We start from the raw sequence: 24706 nt of genomic DNA, 5'->3' as shown, positions 1-24706 counted from the left end.
CCTGATCCAGTTCCGGTCAGCGGCTCCACCCCAGACCCAGACGTCAGCCCCTCTCCAGGTTCGGGGTCTCCCACACCAGGGTCCAGACAGGGCGTGGTACTTCGTGGGAGGAAGGAGAGAGGAAGCAGCGCGCCAAGGTCCAGACCAGACCAGGGGCGCAACGGGGAGGTGGAGAGTAAGTGGTGGTCACACCCGGAGCCGGATCCGCCTCTGAGGCGGAATGCCCACCCGGCCCCTACCCTGTTAGGTTTATGTGGCGCAGTCGGAGTCCGCACCTTTGGGGGGGGGGGGGGGGGGGGGTACTGTCACGCCCTGACTCCAGGGACTTGTATTTGTTGAGTCAGGGTGTGTATTTTCTGTGTTGGGTTTGTCTATGTTAGTTTCTAGATCGTTTAGATCTATGTTGGCCAGGGTGGTTCCCAATCAGAGGCAGCTGTAGCTCGTTGTCTCTGATTGGGGACCATACTTAGGTAGCCTGTTGGCACTAGTGGGGTGTGGGATCTTGTTCCGAAAGGTTTGTGTTAACCTAGGACTTCACGTTTCGTTTGTTGTTTTGTTCGTGTGGTGTACTTCAATAAAAGATGTACGTTTATCACGCTGCGCCTTGGTCCGCTTCATCTATCGACGATCGTGACAATAGTGAAAAGTCATACAATTATATCAATCATAATGATGGCACCTGTGAGACTGAGGCAGTTAAACAGACAGAGACTGTGGGGAGAATCCTAACTTCCACTAAAACCACTTAGTGGTGCATTGATGTCAATTTGACTTAAATGGGAGTTAGGATTTTCTCCTAACAGAGTAGATAGAGCTGTGACACAACAGTCTCATATGTCTACACATTGAATATATATCAGGTATGTTACATGTGTATCTAATATTATCATTTTCCCTACTATAAAACTGTATAACCGTCATAATCTACTTCCCCCATTAACAATATTTCCAAACAAAGCATAGATTAAGGCAAGTTAGCGAACAAAGGCTTCACGCATGTGTTAGTTAGAGAAAACTTTGGAAACACTTAAAGACATTGGAAAAAGTGAGAGAGAAAAAGACTGAGGTGAAACAACACGGTTGAGACCTGAAATGTATTTGCATTGGCTTTTCAGTGGGCATAATGAAAAAATAACACTTTCAAAAACAGTAACTACGTACTATTTTCACTCAAAATAAAGATTTAAACGCCAGGAGAGTAATCAACCACTATAATGTGATAGTTCTAGTGAACATATTGCAATCTCTCTGATATAGTTAGGTCACACATTAATTGAACCGTGCTGGGCTATCTAGCTACGAGCATAGTGGACCTGGATTGATCTAATCTAAACGCATTACAGTGAGGGAAAAAAGTATTTGATCCCCTGCTGATTTTGTACGTTTGCCCACTGACAAAGACATGATCAGTCTATAATTTTAATGGCATGTTTATTTGAACAGTGAGAGACAGAATAACAACAAAAAAATCCAGAAAAACGCATGTCAAAAATTGTATGAATTAATTTGCATTTTAGTGAGGGAAATAAGTATTTGACCCCTCTGCAAAACATGACTTAGTACTTGGTGGCAAAACCATTGTTGGCAATCACAGAGGTCAGACGTTTCTTGTAGTTGGCCACCAGGTTTGCACACATCTCAGGAGGGATTATGTCCCACTCCAATTTGCAGATCTTCTCCAAGTCAATAAGGTTTCGAGGCTGACGTTTGGCAACACGAACCTTCAGCTCCCTCCACAGATTTTCTATGGGATTAAGGTCTGGAGACTGACTAGGCCACTCCAGGACCTTAATGTGCTTCTTCTTGAGCCACTCCTTTGTTGCCTTGGCCGTGTGTTTTGGGTCATTGTCATGCTGGAATACCCATCCACGACCCATTTTCAATGCCCTGGCTGAGGGAAGGAGGTTCTCACCCAAGATTTGACGGTACATGGCCCCGTCCATCGTCCCTTTGATGCGGTGAAGTTGTCCTGTCCCCTTAGTAGAAAAACACATTAAAAAAAATAAAAAACGTTTTAGTCATTTAGCAGACGCTCTTATCCAGAGCGACTTACAGGAGCAATTAGGGTTAAGTGCCTTTCTCAAGGGCAGATCGACAGATTTTTCACCTAGTCGGCTCGGCGATTAGAACCAGCGACCCCCAAAGCATAATGTTTCCACCTCCATGTTTGACGGTGGGGATGGTGTTCTTGGGGTCATAGGCAGCATTCCTCCTGCTCCAAACAGGGTGAGTTGAGTTGATGCCAAAGAGCTAGATTTTGGTCTCATCTGACCACAACACTTTCACCCAGTTCTCCTCTGAATCATTTAGATATTCATTGGCAAACTTCAGACGGGCCTGTATATGTGCTTTCTTGAGCAGGGGGACCTTGCGGGCGCTGCAGGATTTCAGTCCTTCACAGCGTAGTGTGTTACCAATTGTTTTCTTGGTGACTATGGTCCAGCTGCCTTGAGATCATTGACAAGATCCTCCCGTGTAGTTCTGGGCTGATTCCTCACCGTTCTCGTGATCATTGCAACTCCACGAGGTGAGATCTTGCATGGAGCCCCAGGCCGAGGGAGATTGACAGTTATTTTGTGTTTCTTCCATTTGCGAACAATCGCACCAACTGTTGTCACCTTCTCACCAAACTGCTTGGCGATGGTCTTGTAGCCCATTCCAGCCTTGTGTAGGTCTACAATCTTGTCCCTGACATCCTTGGAGAGCTCTTTGGTCTTGGCCATGGTGGAGAGTTTGGAGTCTGATTGATTGATTGCTTCTGTGGACAGGTGTCTTTTATACAGGTAACAACCTGAGATTAGGAGCACTCCCTTTAAGAGTGTGCTCCTAATCTCAGCTCGTTACCTGTATAAAAGACACCTGGGAGCCAGAAATCTTTCTGATTGAGAGGGGGTCAAATACTTATTTCACACATTTTTGACATGCGTTTTTTTGTTGTTATTCTGTCTCTCACTGTTCAAATAAACCTACCATTAAAATTATAGACTGATCATGTCTTTGTCAGTGGGCAAACGTACAAAATCAGCAGGGGATCAAATACTTTTTTCCCTCACTGTATGTGTGTAGACATTTAATCTAAGACAAACACTGGACGAACAACATGCTCTACCAACTGAGCTACAACATATGGCTCAGTTGGTAGAGCATGGCGCTTGCAACACCAGGATTGTGGGTTTGATTCCCACAGGGGACCAGTATGAAATGTATACACTCACTACTGTAAGTCGCTCTGGATAAGAGCGTCTGCTAAAAATGACTAAAATGTTTTTTTTTTTAAAGGCATTACATTGTTATTACATTCTTGTTTTCCATTTATAGATCCTCCCTGATAACAGAGATTATATCACAAATCAAATTGCAATAAATGTAGTGCTTGGTTGGTTTCCTTCATTAAGCAAAGTAAACATCCTATTTTATAAATACCACCCTTTGCTGTTTGATGTTTTCTAATGTCAATCTCCTGAGTATACTGTAAGTAGTACAACACATTCAGTAGAAAAGGTTTATTTAAAGTGAGTCTGGTTTATCGGTTTCTGTACAAGCCCCTACATGTCCACTGTGTCCAAACCACACCAATAGAACAACAACGGAAGACGGCTGGCTCTTGACAAGATGCTGTTCAGTAACAGAGCTTTAGTGTGATAATAGTCCCTTTCATCAGAGAAGAGGCATGTCTAATATCTAACCATTATGAGGACAATGAAAGTTCATAGTTCATAGTTGCTCTAACCAGCACAGTTTGGATCAGGTTGGCATGGTAATGTGAAAAGGGTGTAGTGTGTTATGAATGTCCGGAAGCACCTTTGGAGTGCTTGTTTTGCTGTGGTAGTGGAGACACACAGACTAATTCCTGATGGGGTCTTCAGTGTACCATATGAGAACCTCTCTGGCTCGTCGGCCCAGTCCAAGAGCAGCCATGCCAAGAGCCCTGCTTCCCCCTGTTACTTTGGCCTCTGTAGGACAACACATGGACAGTTTACACTTTGTTTTATTCTCTAACAATTAAGCATGATAGCACTGACAACTTCAACCTAATGGAAACTGAATACATGATTTGGTCTGTGCGTTCTTTATCAAAGCCCCATAGTTATGGAATAGCTTGCCCAGTCAAGTAAGAGAGGGAGATTCCATAGAGGTTTTTAAATCCATTGAGTTTCATGTGCTTTTATTTCTTCCGTTCACTGCTTCTTGTTTGTTATACTATAAAGTGTGTTGCGATTTTAAATACACTTTAAATCAAGTTCGATGTGTAGTTTGATTTGTGGCATAACATGAAGATGCAATGTTAGGCTTAGCTTGGTACAGAAAAGCTGTACAGCAATGATTTCTGGTTTTCATGCTAATATTTTTTCTGTGGGAAAGAAAAGAAAGGTGGAAGGGACGTATTGTACTCACCGCCATAGTAATACAGTAGAGCCATCCCCACTGCAACACTGAAACAACTCAGGAAGAACAGAGGACCTAGAGAGAGAGAAGAGAGAACAGGAGACAGTTTGCGAGAACGAAAGGTATGTACTGCAAAAGGCATGTGTGTTTACAGTACATATGTTTGTATGTGTGACAGAGTTTCAACATTCTGTGTGTATGCTTACCTCTGTCGTTCAGCACATATCTCTGCTGGGTGGGTGAGGCTGCAATCGTGAACGGGTCTATAGAATCTGGGAAAGGGATTACAAAATGTCAGTGATTTTGTCAACCTCAGTGAAAATACATTCATGCAGGTTTTTAGATCCAAATATACCATTGGTAGTGTACAAAAACATTTGAATGTGAATAATAATGAGAGCAAATCTCAGCTCTCCAGTGACTGACTGTCGGGGCAGAGGGACTAACCTCTGAGGCGGAGGCGTGTTGGTAGGCTGAAGTACACCTCTTCCACATGCAGGTGAAGCGCCCGGTAGAACTCCCGGCAGGCCTCTTCACCTTTCCCCTGCAGGTGACCCAGGAGCTCGGCCAGTCGGATGCAGGTGGGCACATCAAGGTCCCTAAACTGGATCATCATGTCATATTCAGAATTCCAGATAGAGGTATTCTACACACAGATCTCAGAATCTAAGTGATTACCTTTGGAATCCAGAAACAAATGTCCTGTGCACACTAGCCTGTTACTCAATTTGAACATCTTTGTTACAGTCTATCACGAGAGGCTACTAACTGACTAACTGCACGTTCTGGGACTGAAACTAACTGCATGTTCAAGTGGTCTGTTCAACAGAGTCTGGAAATGAAACAGATGCTTTGATTGTTACATCTACAGTATTCTACTCAAAGTGCGGCTTGAAACCACGGCTGACAAGCAGTCATACGCTACATTTCAGTAGGTCACATCTCTTAGAGCAAAGAGCTCTGCGTGTGGAAGTTACAAATTACCTTGGGTCAAAATAATTTGTCCAGAGGAAGATACTCACTTTGGTGGCCTCCTTGTCTGTGAGGATCTGTGGGTAGATCCTGTTGAGCTGCAGGATGAGTTTATCCACTAGTTCTGTGTCCAGTCGACGGTCTGCCCTGAGGAACCGACTGTCCTCCAGGAGCTGGTCATGGAAGCTGTCTGACAGTCACATGGGAATTATAATAATTAAATGGGAATTGATTAGCATCACACACAGTTCATATTAGGTCCAGGATATGGAATGATTCACTTGCTGATAATGAGGATGTGGGATATATCAACAAACAAACGAGGGAAGTTAAATCTCAAAATATGATATAAATATGCATATTTCTTGCAGAGGCATTTACAGCAGAATGAAATCAAATGACATTTTTCAGAATTGGAAAATGTTTAAAGACTAGGTAGGCTATGCCAGGTCGTCGACCTCAACATCGCTTGTCAGGGACATGGCTTGTCCTAATATAGCCTGTCCTAAGTGCATGTAGTAACTCTCTAGGGTGAAATGTATATGCCTGATGCTTCACTGGCACTAGCTACAGATTGCTACAAATTAATTCAACAAATTGTCTGAAGAGGCAAGTATAGGCTACCGAAGATGATCATGTGCCAGTGTTGCTACAGTTACACGAGATATGTGATAACTAGGTTTCCATACTCAACGTTACAGCTTAGTTTATACAAAACGCTGCCATAGATTTTTCATCTAACCTGCTCTTGGCAATACTTTTCTTCTCAGGGGAGGGAGGGGTAGTAGGTTTGGGGGAAAGAAATATAGACAAAAATAAAACAATTAAAATAAGGGGGATTAGAAATGATCCAAACAATTGAATTGATAGAACCCTAAATCTATTTGCAATATTAAAGCAGATTATTATTCGGGAAAAATGTTATCTTATAAATGTGTCCAGTTGCAGGTGGTTTCTACAAAAAACAGAGAAAATATTAATTAAATCCATGTTTTGTACATCATGAGGAGGTTCCTTGCCATCTTAACTGCCGAACATCTAGCATTTCCCAGCATCTTTTTTATTTATTTTTATTTTTTATTTATTTTTAAATGGGGGATGGATCGGCTTAATATTACAGATAGATTGTATCTTCTATCAATGTAATTGTCTGCATCACTTCCAATCCCCCATGTTTTTTTATATACAATGGGGAGGTCTGTAATTTAGAGGTCTGTAATTTTTTATCATAGGTACACTTCAACTGTGAGAGACGGAATCTAAACCGTATTGAGGTGAGGATGGATGGGGCCATGTATCGCGAGATCTTGGCCAACAACCTCCTTCACTCAGTAAGAGCATTGAAGATGGGTCGTGGCTGGGTCTTCCAGTATGACAACGACCCGAAACACACAGCAAGGGCAACTAAGGAGTGGCTCCGTAAGAAGCATCTCAAGGTCCTGGAGTGGCCTAGCCAGTCTCCAGACCTGAACCCAATAGAAAATCTTTAGAGGGAGCTGAAAGTCCGTATTGCCCAGCGACAGCCCCGAAACCTGAAGGATCTGGAGAAGGTCTGTATGGAGGAGTGGGTCAAAATCCCTGCTGCAGTGTGTGCAAACCTGGTCAAGACCTACAGGAAACGTATGATCTCTGTAATTGCAAACAAAGGTTTCTGTACCAAATATTAAGTTCTGCTTTTCTGATACTTATCAAATACTTATGTCATGCAATAAAATGCAAATTAATTACTTAAAAATCATACAATGTGATTTTCTGGATTTTTGTTTTAGATTCCGTCTCTCACAGTTGAAGTGTACCTATGATAAAAATTACAGACCTCTACATGCTTTGTAAGTAGGAAAACCTGCAAAATCGGCAGTGTATCAAATACTTGTTCTCCCCACTGTATATACTCCCCTTTATTACTTTTCAACCCCGCCATCCTTTCCCTACTTGGAGTAAATTAGTGAACAACAATGCCCAGGCCTCTACTTCCGGTCTATACTTACTATCTACACCTTATGGACACAGTTCATTTTACAATAATTATATTATATATTTATTTTTTGCTCCTGAACTTCTTCTACTCTCAACCTCTCCGATCATTTTCATTATGTCCATCCGGTTTGCTTCTATATGCCATATCTTTCTAACTGTGCTCTTTCCCAAAAGCTCCCAACATACAACCAATATACTTATTATGGACACAGTATGCTTACATTATTAGCTATCTTTGTTATTATTTGTTGTTATTTGTTATTAGTCCCATCCTTCAACTCTTTTCAATACCTCCCATCTATCTCTTAACACCATCCATATAGGATTTCTATTTGCCATATATATTTCAACCGTACTGTGATGTTTTACAAAAGTTCTGAACCTTTCTATTCTCATTGCTTCTACAGATTGTGAATTAAAAATAAAAATTTTTGCTAAAAGTATTATTATATTATTGATCGATTGACTATGACTTTTCAGATCACCCAGTAATGCTATCTGCAAGGTTAGCTCCAGGTAAATTTCCCAGCATCTTTGCAGGAACTAGTCGGTTCTATGCGACGCAGCTGTGGCCATGTGTAGAAGTACAGTACCAGTCAAAAGTTTGGACAAACCTACTCATTCAAGGGTTTTTCTTTATTTTTACATTGTAGAATAATAGTGAAGACATCAAAACTATGAAATAACACATATGGAATCATGTAGTAACCAGAAAAGTGTTAAACAAATCAAAATATATTTTATATTTGAGATTCTTCAAAGTAGCCACCCTTTGCCTTGATGACAGCTTTGCACACTCTTGGCATTCTCTCAACCAGCTTCATGAGGTAGTCACCTGGAATGCATTTCAATTAACAGGTGTGCCTTCTTAAAAGTTAATTTGTGTAATTTATTTCCTTCTTAATGCATTTGAGCCAATCAGTTGTGTTGTGACAAGGTAGGGGTGGTATACAGAAGATAGCCCTATTTGGTAAAAGTCCATATTTTGGCAAGAAAGGCTCAAATAATCAAAGAGAAACGACAGTCCATCATTACTTTAAGACATGAAGGTCAGTCAATACCGAACATTTCAAGAACTTTGAAAGGTTCTTCAAGTGCAGTCGCAAAAACCATAAAGCGCTATGATGAAACTGGCTCTCATGAGGACCGCCACAGGAAAGGAAGACCCAGAGTTACCTCTGCTGCAGAGGATAAGTTTATTAGAGTTACCACCCTCAGAAATTGCAGCCCAAATAAGTGCTTCACAGAATTCAAGTAACAGACACATCTCAACATCAACTGTTCAGAGGAGACTGCGTGAATCAGGCCTTCATGGTCGAATTGCTGCAAAGAAACCACTACTAAAAGGACACCAATAAGACAAGACTTGCTTGGGCCAAGAAACAGGAGCAATGGACATTAGACCGGTGGAAACCTGTCCTTTGGTCTGATGATTCCAAATTTGAGATTTTTGGTTCCAACCACTGTGTCTCTGTGAGACGCAGTGTAGGTGAACGGATGATCTCCGCATGTGTAGTTCCCACCGTGAAGCATGGAGGAGGAGGTGTGATGGTGTGGGGGTGCTTTGCTGGTGACACTGTCTGTGATTTATTTAGAATTAAAAGGCACACTTAACCAGCATTGCTACCACAGCACTCTGCAGCGATTCGCCATCCCATCTGGTATGGGCTTAGTGGGACTATCATTTGTTTTTCAACAAGACAATGACCCAACACACCTCCTGGCTGTGTAAGGGCTATTTTACCAAGAAGGAGAGTTATGGAGTGCTGTATCAGATGACCTGGCATCCACAATCACCCGACCTCTAACCAATTGAGATGGTTTGGGATGAGTCGGACCGCAGAGTAAAGGAAAAGCAGCCAACAAGTGTTCAGCATATGTGGGAACTCCTTCAAGACTGTTGGAAAAGCATTCCAGGTGAAGCTGGTTGGGAGAATGTCAAGAGTGTGCAAAGCTGTCATCAAGGCAAAGGGTGGCTACTTCGAAGAATCTCAAATATAAAATATATTTTGATTTGTTTAACACTTTTTTGGTTACTACATGATTCCATATGTGTTATTTCATAGTTTTGATGTCTTCACTATTATTATAGGTAGAACATAGTCAAAATAAAGAAAAACCCTTGAATAAATAGGTGTCCAAACTTTTGACTGGTACTGTAGATGACAGCGTGTCACACATTGCGACCAAAACAAAGACCTACACACATGGAAGACGTATTTCTCACACGATACAAAACATGGATTTAACTAATATCTTTCTGAATTTTCTCTGTTCTTGTAGAACCACCTGCAACAGGACACGGACATTTAAAAGATAACCTTTTTCCCGAATCGAAAACGAAGAAAGTATCGCCAAGAGCAGGTTAGCTGAGAAATGTATGGCAGCATTTTGTATAAGCTAAGCTGTAGGGTAAATCCATTTGAATTCAATCACTTTTTGACAGCACCCCTTTTGATTTGAATTAGTGGATTCTGATATTTCAGCCACACCTGTTGCTGACAGGTGTATTAACTCGAGGACACAGCCATGCAATCGCCATAGACAAACATTGGCAGTAGAATGGCCCGTTCTGAAGAGCTCAGTGACTTTCAACGTGGCACCATCATAGGATGCCACCTTTCCAACAAGTAAGTTTGTCAAATTTCTGCCCTGCTAGAGCTGCCCAAGTCAACTGTAAGTGCTGTTATTGTGAAGTGGAAACATCTAGGAGCAACAACGGCTCAGCCGCGAAGTGGTAGGCAAAACAAGCTCACAGAACGGGACTGCCGAGTGCTGAAGCACGTAGCGCGTAAAAATCGTCTGTCCTTGGTTGCAACACTCAGTACCACTCCAAACTACCTATGGAAGCAGAGTCAGCACAATAACTGTTTGTCGTGAGCTTCATGAAATGGGTTTCCATGGCCAAGCAGCCACACACAATCCTAAAATCACCATGCGCAATGCCAAGTGTTAGCTGGAGTGGTATAAAGCTTGCCGCCATTGCACTCTGCAGCAGTGAAAACGAGTTCTCTGGAGTGATGAATCACGCTTCACCATCTGGCAGTCCGACGGACGAATCTGGGTTTGGCGGATGCCAGAAGAACGCTACCTGCCTGAATGCATAGTGCCAACTGTAAAGTTTGGTGGAGGAAGAATAATGGTCTGGGGCTGTTTTTCATGGTTCAGTCTAGGCCCCTTAGTTCCAGTGAAGGGAAATCTTAATGCTACAGCATACAATGACATTCTAGACGATTCTGTGCTTCCAACTTTGTACCAACAGTTTCGGTAAGGGCCTTTCCTGTTTCAGCATGACAATGCCCCCTTGCACAAAGCGAGGTCCATACAGAAATGGTTTGTCGAGATTGGTGTGGAACAACTTGACTGGCTTGCACAGAGCCCTGACCTAAACCCCATCGGACACCTTTGGGATGAATTGGAACGCAAACTGCGAGCCAGGCCTAATCACCCAACATCAGTGCCCGACCTCACTAATGCTCATCGCTGAATAGAAACAAGTCCCCACAACAATCTAGTGGAAAGCCTTCCCAGAAGAGTGAAGGCTGTTATAGCAGAAAAGGGGGGACCAACTCGATATTAATGCCCATGATTTTGGAATGAGATGTTCGACAAGCAGGTGTCCACATACTTTTAGTCATGTAGTGTATTTGCCCACTGTAGAAATACTCAGAAAGTGACCTTTTGGACCTGAATGCCAAAATATTCAAGGGATAGATGTGTTCAAAGTTGACACATTTTGCATACCCATATGTTTTAGCTTGGACATCCATGTCTTCATCACTGGAAAATATAAATGGTTGAGATTTATATTATTTAAAAGCTTACAAACAGGGTTGTCAAACTATTTAATAATTTCTGGATACATTTTTTGTACATATAAAAATGATGTTTTGTTTTTCCCTTTGTCAATTATCAAAAAATGGTTGAAGTCTGATTTTTTTCATATACGCATATGTTTTAGCTTAGACCCTAGTTTACATCAACTAAAGTTATTGTGTTGTGCCCACCATCGGTTGAGACACATCATGCTCCTGAATATAGTGTGGGTGTAATGTTTTGGCTGATAAATGTACTAAAATGGGCATAAAATAAAAATGTCTACTTTCAAATGGTACCAAAAAAATGGAGGTCCACACATCAGAGAATATTGACTTGAATGGAAATATCTGTTGTTTTAAATTATATTGTCAATCCTCCATAGGAAACCTTTTGAAATCATACAAATATATATAATAGAATGGACATAACCATTTAAGTTGACATGCGATGGTGTGTGGGCTAGCAGTCATCTTTGTGATAGTAATTAGAAGATAACATTTCAATTCAATTTAAATGTCAATGGTGTGGGTACCAGTGGGTACCAGCTAAAGTGCAGTGGTCTGAAGGGATAGGGTCTGAAGGGATAGGGTCTGAAGGGATAGGGTCTGAAGGGATAGGGTCTGAAGGGATAGGTCCAGCCTATGAATCAATTTGTATGATTGAAATGACACCCACGCTGTATTCAAGAGCATGTTGTGTCTCAACTGATGGTGGACACAACACAAAAAACTCAGATGATGTGAAATAGGGTCTAAGCTAAAACATGTGCTAATATGAAGAAAAAAATGGAGTTTACGCGTTTTTAGATAATTGACGTTAAAGATTTAAAAAAACATTTTAAAAAATGCTTTAAAAATAATAATAAAATAGTTTGACAGCATTGTTTGTAAGCTTTGAAATGATATCAAACTCAACCGTTTATATTTTCCAGTGATTAAGACATGGAAGTCTCATGGTATGGTGGGGTAGGCATATGCCAAATGTTTAAACTTTGAGCACCTTTCGGACCACTTCTTGCATGGGCAAACACATGTATGGAAAGTTTTGTTTAAAACAAAAGGGATGCTGTCAAAAAGTGATTGAATTAAAATGGATTTAGGGACAGATCGCAATTTACTGGGGGGGAGGTGAGGTCCAATGTATTTATTTTTTGCTTTGGGGAAGGTTGTGTTTTTTGGGGGGTGTGGGGGGCACAGGGGAGCGTAGTGCGTTTTTTCCCTGGTTTACATTCGCTCTTTTGCAGGTTTTACTATATAATTTCTTCCATCCTAGACAAATGTCCTCATCCGCTTGCAAGCACCTCCCCTTTATCAAGGTGTTTTGGTACTTCCCTTGTGCACTACGATTTTCAGTGTGCTAACTTTTACTATACCACAGGTCAATATAGTCTACCAGTCTAACTGTCCATCCTGCCCTCTATCCACCATTCATAGTGACTATAATGGTAGGTGGATTGTTTGTCCAGATCGGCAATAGGCTAACTAGAATTCATACCACACATAAAAGCATTCAAAGCTGCATACATTTTTTATATGAAATCACAAGAACAAATAGGAATAGCTGATAGGCAGCGGAGAGGCCAGGTGCATCATTGCGCATGAAAGAACAGTGAAGACATGAGACGCACAGCTCAAATCTCCCCTATTGTTCTTGTTTACGGACAATACAATTATCCTACCTAGACTAGCCTACAACACCACAATGGAATGAATAATTGCATTATTGTTTTCAAGTGAGTACAACATTCTAGCCCACTCTAGGCTGCAGTGAAAATGTCATTTGAATAACGGCGCAAAAGCCCTATGATTTGAATGTTTCATTCCATTTGGATCAGTTGTGGGTCTACTCTCAACAGTTTATAAGGTCTATAAAGACACAGTAAATGCTTAACACACGCTCTGCCTCTTCTCCAATCTAAAAGGCTATTCCTTCCGCACCTAGAACATTCATTATAAACTGAGTGGTTCGAGCCCTGAGTGCTGATTGGCTGACAGCCCTGGTATATCAGACCGTATACCATGGATATGACAAAACATTTATTTTTACTGCTCTAATTAAGTTGGTAACCAGTTTATAATAGCAATAAGGCACCTCAGGGATTTGTGATATATGGCCAATATACCACGGCTAAGGGCTGTGTCCAGGCGTCATGCCTAAGAACAGCCCTTAGCCAGGGTATATTGGCCATATACCACACCCCCTCTGGCCTTATTGCTTAAATATAGCATAAATATTTATAATTTAACTTTTTCAATGTAATACCTTTTATATGTGGCATAAACACAACCAGTCACAATGTTTTAATCTGATTAGGCTACTTCAAACGTCTCCTGTATGCGTGCCCACCTTCATCCAAAATATAATCCAGCATCCTCAAAATGGCTTGATATTAATCAGGTTTCCATTCAACCTTTTTATGCGAGTAAAGTAGTCTACATGTCTAATAAAAGATTTTACCACATCATGGGAAAGCATGCAGTTTATTAGGCTACAGATTAAATAAGCTATGATGAACTTCACAGGGTGGTGAAAGTGCACAGTGATGAGGTTGATGCTCCCTTCAATAAATATCAAGGGTTTTATTCTGGTGACATGATGATCAATGCTCGGCTGCCATTTGACAAATAAAAATAATCTCGCACTTTTGTCCATAATGATCTCATCAGCGCACGTGCCAATACCATAGTGGCCACATTTGCTATAATTACCCAACATTTTTTTGTGGCAAAACCATCAGTACGCCTAGAGTTGAAAATGCGATGGAAACCCATTTAACTTCTATTTTTTATTCGGTACATGGGAATTTAATCTCAAAAAGGTATTTTTTATGTGCACTACATATTTACGCACATACTTTTATCTGCAACAAGTCAATTTGATGGAAACAACTCTAATGGTTGTGCCGTTATCCAATACATAGCCTATGATATAGTCTACCGCACATTAAGCACAACCGAAAAACATAAAAGGCCATAGATTAAAGCTACGTTTAAAAAAAAAAAAACGTGACCCCCGAAAGCCAGATGGAGATGTGTAAATTAGACGTGCATTCAGTCAATATATTACTGTTGCATATGCTGCAGAAAATGTAGGGACCACAATGGAAATAAGTCCCCGACTCTATTGTGCAATACCGGTCACATTTAAATGTATTTGTGTATATATGTATTTAACTGACAAATAGAATCAATCAATCAATCAATCAATCCAAACTGTATAAAGCCAATTTGATGAATGGAAAGAGACATCTGTTAGAAAACACCAAAAAGTGTAATAACATTCAGAGATGGTCAAACCAAGCCTTCGATACTGGGTAAATCTACATGGTAGGGAGGGATGTATTTTCTGTTTGTCAAGATTGACAGTCAATTTATCGTGATGTTGAAAACGCAAACCATGTCATTATGTTTTGTTTATTGGTTGTGTGGTGCATTGGCACAGAAACCTGTTGGTGGAAAATGTGTTGCATATATTTTATATAAATATGGCATCAAAATGTTGAAAATCTGATTTCCCCCTATCTGATCATTGTTTGCAACCGGCTCTGATCGTGAAGTAGTGGCGCAGTGGTCTAAGGCACTGCATCGCAGTGCTAGCTGTGTCACTAGAGATCCTGGTTCGAATCCAGGCTCTGTCGTAGCCGGCCGCGACCGGGAGACCCATGGAGTGGCGCACAATTGGCCCAGCGTTGTCCAGGGTAGGGGAGGGAATGGCCGGCAGGGATGTAGCTCAGTTGGTAGAGCATGGCGTTTGCAACGCCAGGGTTGTGGGTTCGATTCCCACGGGGGGTATAAAAAATAATGTAAGTCGCTCTGGATAAGAGCGTCTGCTAAATGACAAAAATGTAAATGTAATGAAACAGGCAGGGAGATTGAGCTCCTCTGTGGTGGCCCTAGTCAAAAAATCCTATACGATTCCAATAAAAATATCCTAATAAAATCCAATTAGATTTTGGAACCTATCCTTTAGGATACAGTGAATTCGGAAAGTATTCAGACCCCTTGACTTTGTCCACATTTTGTTACGTTACAGCCTTATTCTAAAAATATATATATATATATATGTAAATGTCCTCATCACTCTAAACACAATAACCCATAATGACATAGTTATCACAAATCTCGCATGGAAACAGAGTTATCACATCTCTCGCACAACAAACTGTATAGCTACTACACTAGGCAGGTTTCCATTGACCCTGGTTTATTCGACAAAAGCAATGTTGCAACAAAAAAATGTGTAATGGATACAGTAGATATAGGAGACATTTTCTAAAGATCGACGACATTTTTAATTGTTTGACTGGGGCAGATTTTTCTTTTGTCGAACTTTCTTTATTGCGAAAAATTATGATGGAAAGGTGTTTTTCGAATAAATGACTATTGCCGAATCATTTTGAAGGTAAGCTGCTGCTTGCAAAATCATTGTTTTTTTCAACTATAAAAAATAATGTTTCTTTGCAGGACAAGGATTGTCCTGACTTTCAAGAATGCCTGAATTGCTTCGCCTTGCTTTTCTGCTTGGCTAGCAAGTTTCACCATTCAATTATTTCAGATCTACAGGAGTGCAAGTTTCACCATGGCATGAACCGTGGCGATACATTGGCACATGAGAATTATTAGAATATGGCAAATATTTGTATATTATTGCATTCTATACATGGTGGCTTTCGCTGGCTACCTGAGATGAAGATGGATGGGAGGGCAGAGAAGCTGTCGCCAATTTAATAATTCCCAATTTCCCTAAATGGGTAATGGAAACACTTCAACCACTACACTTTTATTCGACACTAGGTTTTTGCGAAAAAGTATCAATTTTAGGTGACGTCATTACGTTCAGCCGTTTTATCGACACAAGATAGTTAAATGGTAACGCACCCTAGCAGGCAATTGTCGCATCTAAGTTGATGGAAACATAGCTACTGACACATGATCTTCTTCGGTAGCCTATATAGTTGTCTATTCAGACAATTTGTTTAATTCAGCTCAGTCTTCGTGTAGAATTGCTAGTAAAGTATATCGCCAAAACTTATCTCGCTGTCAGTGTCATTGGCTTACAGTATATGGGATGTGTTACAATGTGGCAACGGGTAGTAGAGTACAGCAACTAGTGATGTCATGTTACATTAGGTCAAAGGCTGGCGCGAGGTGTAGCCTACATCTGAAACTATGTTGCTAGAAATAGACGTAGCTGCAGGGAACACTACTTTGCAAAAGGTTAGGCTACCAAGCGCTGTTAGCACGATAGAAAACATAAGTTGAAAGTGCCATGCCACCATAGCCATCCAAAACTATCGAAAAGACAGACGGGGTTCTTTATCGTACAAGCGCTGTGACAATATGTGGGTAAGTGTAAATGACAAAACACACATAACCATGGCAAAACAAACAAGAAATACAGTAGTACTATATTATAAGAAGTCGCCAACAAACCTCCCATTGTGTGGAGTCCCTTCTGTCCTTTGAGTGGCCCCTCCCTCCTCGAGACCATCAACACGACATCACCGCAAGGAGCGGTTATAACTTTCCCCGGAAATGCCTGATACAATGTGTAGAAAATGTATCGTATTTTAGACCGACAGCAGTACATTGAATAGGAACTATGAAGTAGCCTACTGTATCAATTCTGTCATTGATTTTATTGAACGTTGAATTGAATTAACATCCATATTATTTATAAAAAAATATTTTTTAAAGGAATTTGTTATAATTTGATCTCGTTTGATTTACAGTAGGCCTCAATTTCCCAATAGGACTAATTTTAGGCCTATGCTATTATAGCTATATTTTTTGACTAATGCATGTTGGAAAACTTCCTAAATGGATGCACAGACTATTTTAGAGGGAGACATTGAATTACTGAAGCAGAAATAGGCTTAGATAGGATCAATATATATTTTTTAATAACCCCAACAACACCACATTAAGTCTGAAGTTAAGTTTATTTGGCCATGAGGCAGACCTTTAGGCAGAATAACAGTAACTATGAAGCATGCACCTTGGCAGTGCAACATCATTATCATCACACAGGTTGGTAGGCTACTGGCTTCTATTGAGCGTTCCACTGCTTAGACGTTGCCAGATCTTACAACGCCTGGATAGGCATTTTACCCATCAGCTAACCACATAATTATGTTATAGCAATCTGTCAGTCGATGACATGGCACGCAACCATTCCTTGATCCATGCAACGAACCAAGCAGTGCAACGCGACCACCATCTCCACCCAAAGTCCTTTGAAGATGACATTGGAAAATGACATCAATATGGTATCAATATGCCACTAAACATAATCCACATTATTGACAATACCAACATACAACATGACATTGTTTAAAATAAATACAAACAAGTGAAGTTATTTAGTTAAAAGATAAACTCAAATAGGATCAAGATTGTGAGTAAGAAGTAGTAAAACGTAACAATAGCATCAGCAAACAGACAGCGTTTTTATTCCGTATTTCCATACAGATACTGTGTTGAAATTGCACTTGTAAAAAAAAAAGAGAACCCTAAATGTAACTTTTATTGCATCAACAAACCTGTGAATGAAATGGCACTGCAGAAGTGTTGATGACTTAACTTCTTCTGTTTGCTGAAGTCACAACAACTCTTTTAGAGGACATAAAAAGTGTTCATAAAATTGCATTAAAACAGACAAAAAAATTATCCTCCATACTTGTCAATACTATATTGACATTGCCTGACCATTGCCATACAAAGCTAGAGTATAAATAAGTATATGCATTAGTAATCTCTCAATCAGTTACTGTTGTAAATGCTTTGAACCACTATTAACTCGGCAGACAAAGTTAACAGTTATAGGATCAAAACGTTTAAAATAAGGTTTTTCGTTATAATAATAATAATAGCACCTAAAATTGCAATTCTGCATGTTTGCAGGATCACAGAATCACTTCAAAGAATTCACCACAGTTCCTATTATTTTCCTCAATCTGTTAATGACAGGGGTCAAAACCTCTCACCCCAATTCCTTCTCAAAGACATAGAAAACATAAGAAAACTACATCTAGCTTCTCTTTTGTGGACAGAAAGGCACTACTAGTCAAAACTAAGACCAGAAGGTAGAAGAATAAGGCACCAAAAAGCCTTCTTGAACATCCTGCTCTCTCTGGTTAACTTTTTAGAAGCACAGGTGTAAATAATAATTTGTTCTTAATTGACTCGCCTGGATAAATAAAGGTTAAATAAAAAAATCAAAATACATGTGACAATCAAGATTTCCATCCATGTTCTTGCAGAGAACTTACGTTAGCCTGGGAGTCCCACTGAATATTGACCCCAGGGAAAACTGTAGCAAGTCACTTTAGTTCCTATGACTTTCCTGCCTCTGATCTTTCCCTACAAATAAATATAAATCAACACAGGTTTGCTCTCCATGGAAATTCTATTATGAATGCTCCAATTATCAACAATTATTAAATGCAACAAAAAGCTTATGAACATCTCACACGTTCACTGAGTTACAAGCAAAAAAAAGATAAATAAAAATACATTAAAAGTGCGCTGTCATTCGGGTAGCCGATTAAACTAAACTCCACGATTTACCATCGTAAATCGTGGAGTTGAGTTTCGTCGGCTATCATCGGGGAAAAGACAGAGTTCTAATATTATAGTGGTGGACAATGTGGGATGCATGACTGGATCACAATGAGGGTCATACTGTCGGTCATACCCATAGAAATAGACCTCTATGGTCATCATACCCATGAGACTTTCTTGTTTCCTGTAGCCGCACAGAGGGACCAAGCCCCTGGGGATTTCACGTGTGTCTGTAGGGGTCTGGAGCATGTGTGTGTGTGTGTGTGTGTCAGAGGATGTGAGTGGAGTTGAGCAAGTCGCGGAGCGTGGAGTGACTTCCTAAAATGTGTTGGCCTTCTATCCCACCTCAATGTGGCTCCGGTGCTGCTCAGCCACAAGCTCAGCCACAAGCTCAGCCACAAGCTCAGCCACAAGCTCTGGCCAGCATTTTCCATTTCCTTCATTATGGCCTATTCTGTTGTATTTATTTAGACTACCCCACCACTAATGCTAAGACATATGAGTACATAATGGAACATAGTCACAAAAGTAGATGGGCTGTTTGTTAAATTATCCTTTTAAACAGAAAATGAACGGAGCGAATGAGTGGGATTTCCGACCGACCGCTCAACTCCACTCACATACTCTGGTGTGTGTTTGCACTCAGAAACAAAGTCCTTGCACTACAGCAGTGTATGTCTCTGACATGGGTCTCAGGCCACGGGTGGATACTGAAGTAATCATCGGCAAGGTGACTGTCAACGTTTGAAGGACACTGGGCTTGATTAAATTACTGTAAAATGGAGAGAAAATAAAATTACATTAAAATCTGAGATTTTGATTACCATATGGTCAGCCTTGATTTGATAAAGTCATTACCTATGTTAGGCATGGTAAGGTGGGGGAGTCAGTGGGGTTAGGATGGTAAGGGTTAGTCGTGCACAGTGCAGTCTTGGCTGACCATGATGCAGCTGGCTGCAGGAAGCAGAAGACTCACAAGTATGGTACTCAACATGCAGGTTAGGGATGATCATGAGTTATGAGGTAATGTAAGTTACACCAGCATACAGGTCTCTAGTGACAGGTAGGAGAAGATTAGGTGGATGGGGCAGACAGATGGATGACTGGATGAGGGTTATAAGAGGAGGAGGTACGGAACATTTTCACTCAGTCTTCACCTTACTCTGAAAATCCTCACTAAACATTTCAAAACCACCAGGCTAATTCACACAAAACTAGATCCATATATCATTTTAAAATGCTTATTCCTGAATTAGGGTTTGTAACTAACCCTCATTTAGAAATGCTCTACTATTTGTCTTTATAACGAACATTGCTCTACAATCTCTATTACATTATGTGCCAGGGAACTTGATCTGTAAACCGAATGTGCCACATCACACATCACAGTTATCACTTTGTGCTACCACAGCAAAAGTGATATCACAAGTGCTTAGCCACAGTGCTCTTTTATTTAGCAGCTACAGTACATTTCATTGCACTGTTTTAATGGTCCCTGAATGGTGTGGACCAGACGGAAGCAGCAGAGGTCTTTCTGCAGCCTGCACTGCTGCCTGTCTGACGGACAGTTCTAAGATTACGCAGTTACACTTTACTCAAAGCCTTCGTCAAAAGAGCTACATTACACTGTCATTAACATGAAATAGCATAGTCATAACAGATTATGTTATGTACACACTCCTGCTCTGAACTCTGACTGTAAATTCTACAACCTTGCCAACATTCTGCCACTCCGTGAGCATTACTAGCAGAATAGGTATGCCTGAGCCAAGCTAGCATCATGCCATGCTGGATATGAACACATAGCCATCACATAGTAGTAGATACATGCACACCGTTAGCCACCACTGTCATAGTTACAGCAACAGCCTTGACAGAACCATGCCGGTGAAGCTCAGCAGTGCAAAGCGTGATGAGAGGTTAGAGGTTATGATGGAGGTTAGAGTTCAAATGTCACAGTAGATCTTGTACTTCTCGCTGCAGAGGACCACAGGGCCTCCCAGGATGCCGCTGGGCACGGGGAGGACCCTGCAGCAGCGTCTCTGACTTACGTGATGAGTGGCCGAGGTCCCTTTGCCCCGTGACGACGAGGAGGTTCTGACCCGCCCGCTCGCCGCCGCTCCCCCGCCGCGGCGCGCCTGCTCATGGTCGAACTCCAGGTCCTCCAGACGTTGGGTCAGGGCCAGCTTCTGCTGGATGGCCATGCGGAGCAGGGAGTTCAGGGTCTTCTTCTCGTCCTCCGCTGCAGCCAGCTGCCTCTGCATGTCATCAAGCTGGGTCACATACTCATCACACCTGAGAGGGTGAGAGAGGTGGGGGCAGGGAGAGAGAGGGGAAGGGAAGAGAGGGGAAAGAGAGAAAGAGGGTGGAGATGGAGAGAGAGAGAGAGAGCGGAGGGAAAGCGAGGAAGAGAGAGGGCAAGAGAAAAAGGGATAATATTAGTCAAATGAAAACCCAATAAGGAACTTATAACTTTCCCCACCAGATGGAGCACATCTATTCCTGCTAACAAGTCAGTGCATGTTTTCTCCATTCAGACTCACAGAGCCGCATTTTCCAGATGCTGTCAGGAGGAGCTTGCCAGCAGCCTCTGAATCGCCTCAGTATTACATCAGACAGCTCCCACAATGCCCTGTCTCTTCCACACACATGCAGCAGAGACGGAAGAGGAAGCGAGACACTCCACTCGCCTTTTTTAAAGTTGTTTTTTTCTGGTTCGATGAAAGTCAATGAACTAAGTAGACCAGACCCAGCTGCTATTGCATTGGTGTCTATGGGAGAAACACCCAGTTAAGCAGACCGGAACTGACCATTTTTTTCATTGGTAAACTGCCTGAGTGAACCATCTCCATTTATCCACCATTTTTGCATGCAGCCTCTGGCAGAAACACAGCTCCTCACTCCTCAACAACCTAGAAGCTCATTCAGGCCGGCATTATGGGCGGGTCTTAGGGAGCCTGGTACCGCCTACTGTACCTCCTTGCCCTTCCAAATAAAATATAGAAATATAGATAATTTATTTGACCGAGATGTGCGCCGACAGAAAGACGCATTCATCTCAGATAAAGCATCCGAGCGAGTGAAACAGCGCCCCTCTGTCTCAGTGCCTTCGGAAAGTATTCAGACCCCTTGACTTTTTCTAAAATGGGTTAAATAAAAAAAATCCTCAGCAATCTACACACAATACCACATAATGACAAAGCGAAAACAGGTTGAGAAATGTTTGCTAATTTATTACAAATAAAAAACAGAAATACGTTATTTACATAAGTATTCAGACCCTTTGCTATGAAACTCGAAATTGAGCTCAGATGTATCCTTGAGATGTTTCTACAACTTGATTGGAGTCCACCTGTGGTAAATTCAATTGATTGGACATGATTTGGAAAGGCACACACCTTGACAGGTCCCACAGTTGACAGTGCATGTCAGAGCAAAAACCAAGCCATGAGGTCGAAGGAATTGTCTGTAGAGCTCCGAGACAGGATTGTGTCGAGACACAGATCTGGGGAAGGGTAGAAAAACATTTCTGAAGCATTGAAGGTCCCCAAGAACACAGTGGCCTCCAACATTCTTAAATGGAAGAAGTTTGGAACCACCAAGACTCTTCCTAGAGCTGGCCGCCTGGCCAAACTGAGCAATATGGGGAGAAGGGCCTTGGTCAGGGAGGTGACATCTGTGGAGATGGGAGAACCTTTCAGAAGGACAATCATCTCTGCAGCACTTCACCAATCAGGCCTTTATGGTAGAGGCCAGACGAAAGCCATTCTTCAGTAAAAGGCACATGACAGCCCGCTTGGAGTTTGCAAAAAGGCACTCAGACCATGAGAAACAAGATTCTTTTGTCTGATGAAACCAAGATTGAACTTTTTGGCCTGAATGCCAAGCTTCACATCTGGAGGAAACCTGGCAGCATCATGCTGTGGGGATGTTTTTCAGCAGCAAGGACTGGGAGACTAGTCAGGATTGAGGCAAAGATGAACGGCGCAAAGTACAGAGAGATCCTTGATGAAAACCTGCTCCAGAGCGCTCAGGACCTCAGACTGGTGTGAAAGTTCACCTTCCAACAGGACAACAACCCTAAGCACACAGCCAAGACCACGCAGGAGTGGCTTCGGGACAAATCTCTGAATGTCGTTGAGTGGCCCAGCCAGAGCCCGGACTTGAACCCGATCGAACATCTCTGGAGAGACCTGAAAATAGCTGTGCAGCGATGCTCCCCATCCAACCTGACAGAGCTTGAGAGGATCAGCAGAGAAGAATACAGATGTGCCAACAAAGTACTGAGTAAAGGGTCTGAATACTTATGTAAATGTGATATTTCAGTTTCTTATTTTTAATAAATTAGCAAAAATGTCAAACAAATGTTTTTTGCTTTATCATTATAGGGTATTGTGTGTAGATTGATGAGGGGGAAAAAAACATTTAATCCATTTTAGAACAAGGCTGTAACGTAACAAAATGTGGAAAAAGTCAAGGGGTCTGAATACTTTCCAAAGGCACTGTATGTAGACCATGTATCTGATGCTTTCCGGACCCACCAAAAAAAAAAAGAGTATGGCATGTCATACTATTTCTGTCCAGACAGCATCAGATACATGGGCTACATAGTAAGACAGAAGGGCGCTGTTTCGCTCGTATGCATTCTTCGGTGAGATAGTTTCAGCAAAGAGGAAGAGGCGAAGCGAGAGGGCCCACTCTGGCCAAAATCTGTCCAGAATAAGTCCAATGCGTTTCTATGGGCTTAATATGCATACCTAAGTTTGTCGCCTGCCTTCCCGCCTTTGGGAAAACAACTCCCATTGTTAGGGTGGAGACATAAGCATCTCATCATTTTATACAGATCTCTGGTTTCAGCCACACGAATTGGAAAGGTAAGTTGGCGGGTGCACAGTCGGATGCTGGCTTCCACCTAAAGTAAACTGATGTTTTGCCAAAATTATAGAATTACTCCTGTTTAAATAAAATCATTCAAAATACTTCACCAGGGAGCATGACTTAGTCTTAGAGGATCATTAGCTTATTTTAAAAAAATAGATGTGGATTGTTTCAAATCCAAAGCGTGTAGGCCTATATGCCTAGTTGGGAAGCCCGCAATTTGGGCAGTGAGCGTGGCAACAGGCCTAGCTGATTGTTGAGTTGCGGCTGTCAGTGAAAAGCATCTAAAATATGTGTGAAGATAATGTGTCTTGAGTATAATTTAAAATGTTGAGACAAGAAGAAGGGGAGGGGTGTGTGGCAAAGATATGGCGCGTCTCTCTCCAGAATGCTCTCAGCTGTCTCCTGCCAATTCTTGCGCATTCATTGTTTAATTGTGTGAATTGTTTGCCCTTTGATTGTTTTTGTATCAACTCCCCATTACATATGTTACCAGTAGGCCTAGTAAATGTCCCATTAATCCCCATCATTTAGTTACAATAATTGATGTTAATGCATGTATTAATTAGTCATTTACCGTTCTCATTCTCAGAGTGGGAACGTTGTTTGTAGAGTTCAAAACCTGCTACACTTGTGAGAAACAAGTTTTGGTTTATTTCATAAGCATCATTTACGAGTTTAGAACATTTTTCCATTGTCTTTTGTTTGGAGTGCTCCATGTCAGCATGTGTCTGGTTTCTCTTTCCTGATCATGTTGAGGGAACGCGCATGCCTGAGCACGCATAGAAGTACCTGGCCTGCTGGGTGCAAATGTAGGAAATTGCCAATTTGGGGATGTCTGGTTTTTGATTGTCTTAACTCCCCACGTCCAGCACTAATACGCTGAGCCCCTCAGTCATGTTTTCTTCACCTCACACAGTAAGTCAACAACGTCGTTTTTTTTCAACAGCCATTGCGAATGATAATAGTTCCTCACAGTATTTGAAAAATCTTTCAAACACTCTCCCGGCCTCGATAATCACCAAGCTTCGGTGTAAAAGAGCAAAATATAATGATCTGATGATCCCATATATTAAGTGGAAAGATGAAAAAACAGTTGTCCGTCCCAAGCT

The 24706-nt window shown here is 41.5% G+C and overlaps 2 protein-coding genes across 2 annotated transcripts in view; both read right to left on the bottom strand.

The window, feature by feature from the left end:
* Window positions 1-3275: 3275 nt before the first annotated feature.
* LOC311138527 (caspase recruitment domain-containing protein 19-like) lies at window positions 3276-16662 on the bottom strand. The gene is made up of 6 exons (XM_084173244.1): window positions 16587-16662; window positions 5409-5548; window positions 4834-4990; window positions 4593-4658; window positions 4396-4461; window positions 3276-3953 (listed from the first exon to the last, which is right to left on the bottom strand). Exons 1-6 carry the CDS (start codon window positions 16642-16644, stop codon window positions 3844-3846), a joined length of 597 nt encoding a protein of 198 aa, XP_084029370.1. The 5' UTR covers window positions 16645-16662; the 3' UTR covers window positions 3276-3843.
* Window positions 16663-17083: 421 nt separating this feature from the next.
* LOC311138525 (protein bicaudal D homolog 2-like) overlaps window positions 17084-24706 on the bottom strand; it is a 58074-nt gene continuing 50451 nt past the window's right edge. The window contains exons 7-8 of the mRNA XM_084173239.1: window positions 20768-21011; window positions 17084-19488 (exon numbers count right to left, since the gene is read on the bottom strand). Of these exons, the coding sequence (XP_084029365.1) occupies window positions 19486-19488; window positions 20768-21011 (247 nt within the window). The 3' untranslated portion in view covers window positions 17084-19485. The remainder of the gene's footprint in view (window positions 19489-20767; window positions 21012-24706) is intronic.

This window comes from Coregonus lavaretus, assembly GCF_964263955.1.
Source record: "Coregonus lavaretus genome assembly, chromosome: 12".
NCBI lineage: Eukaryota > Metazoa > Chordata > Actinopteri > Salmoniformes > Salmonidae > Coregonus > Coregonus lavaretus.
This window is presented reverse-complemented; position numbering and strand designations above follow the sequence as displayed.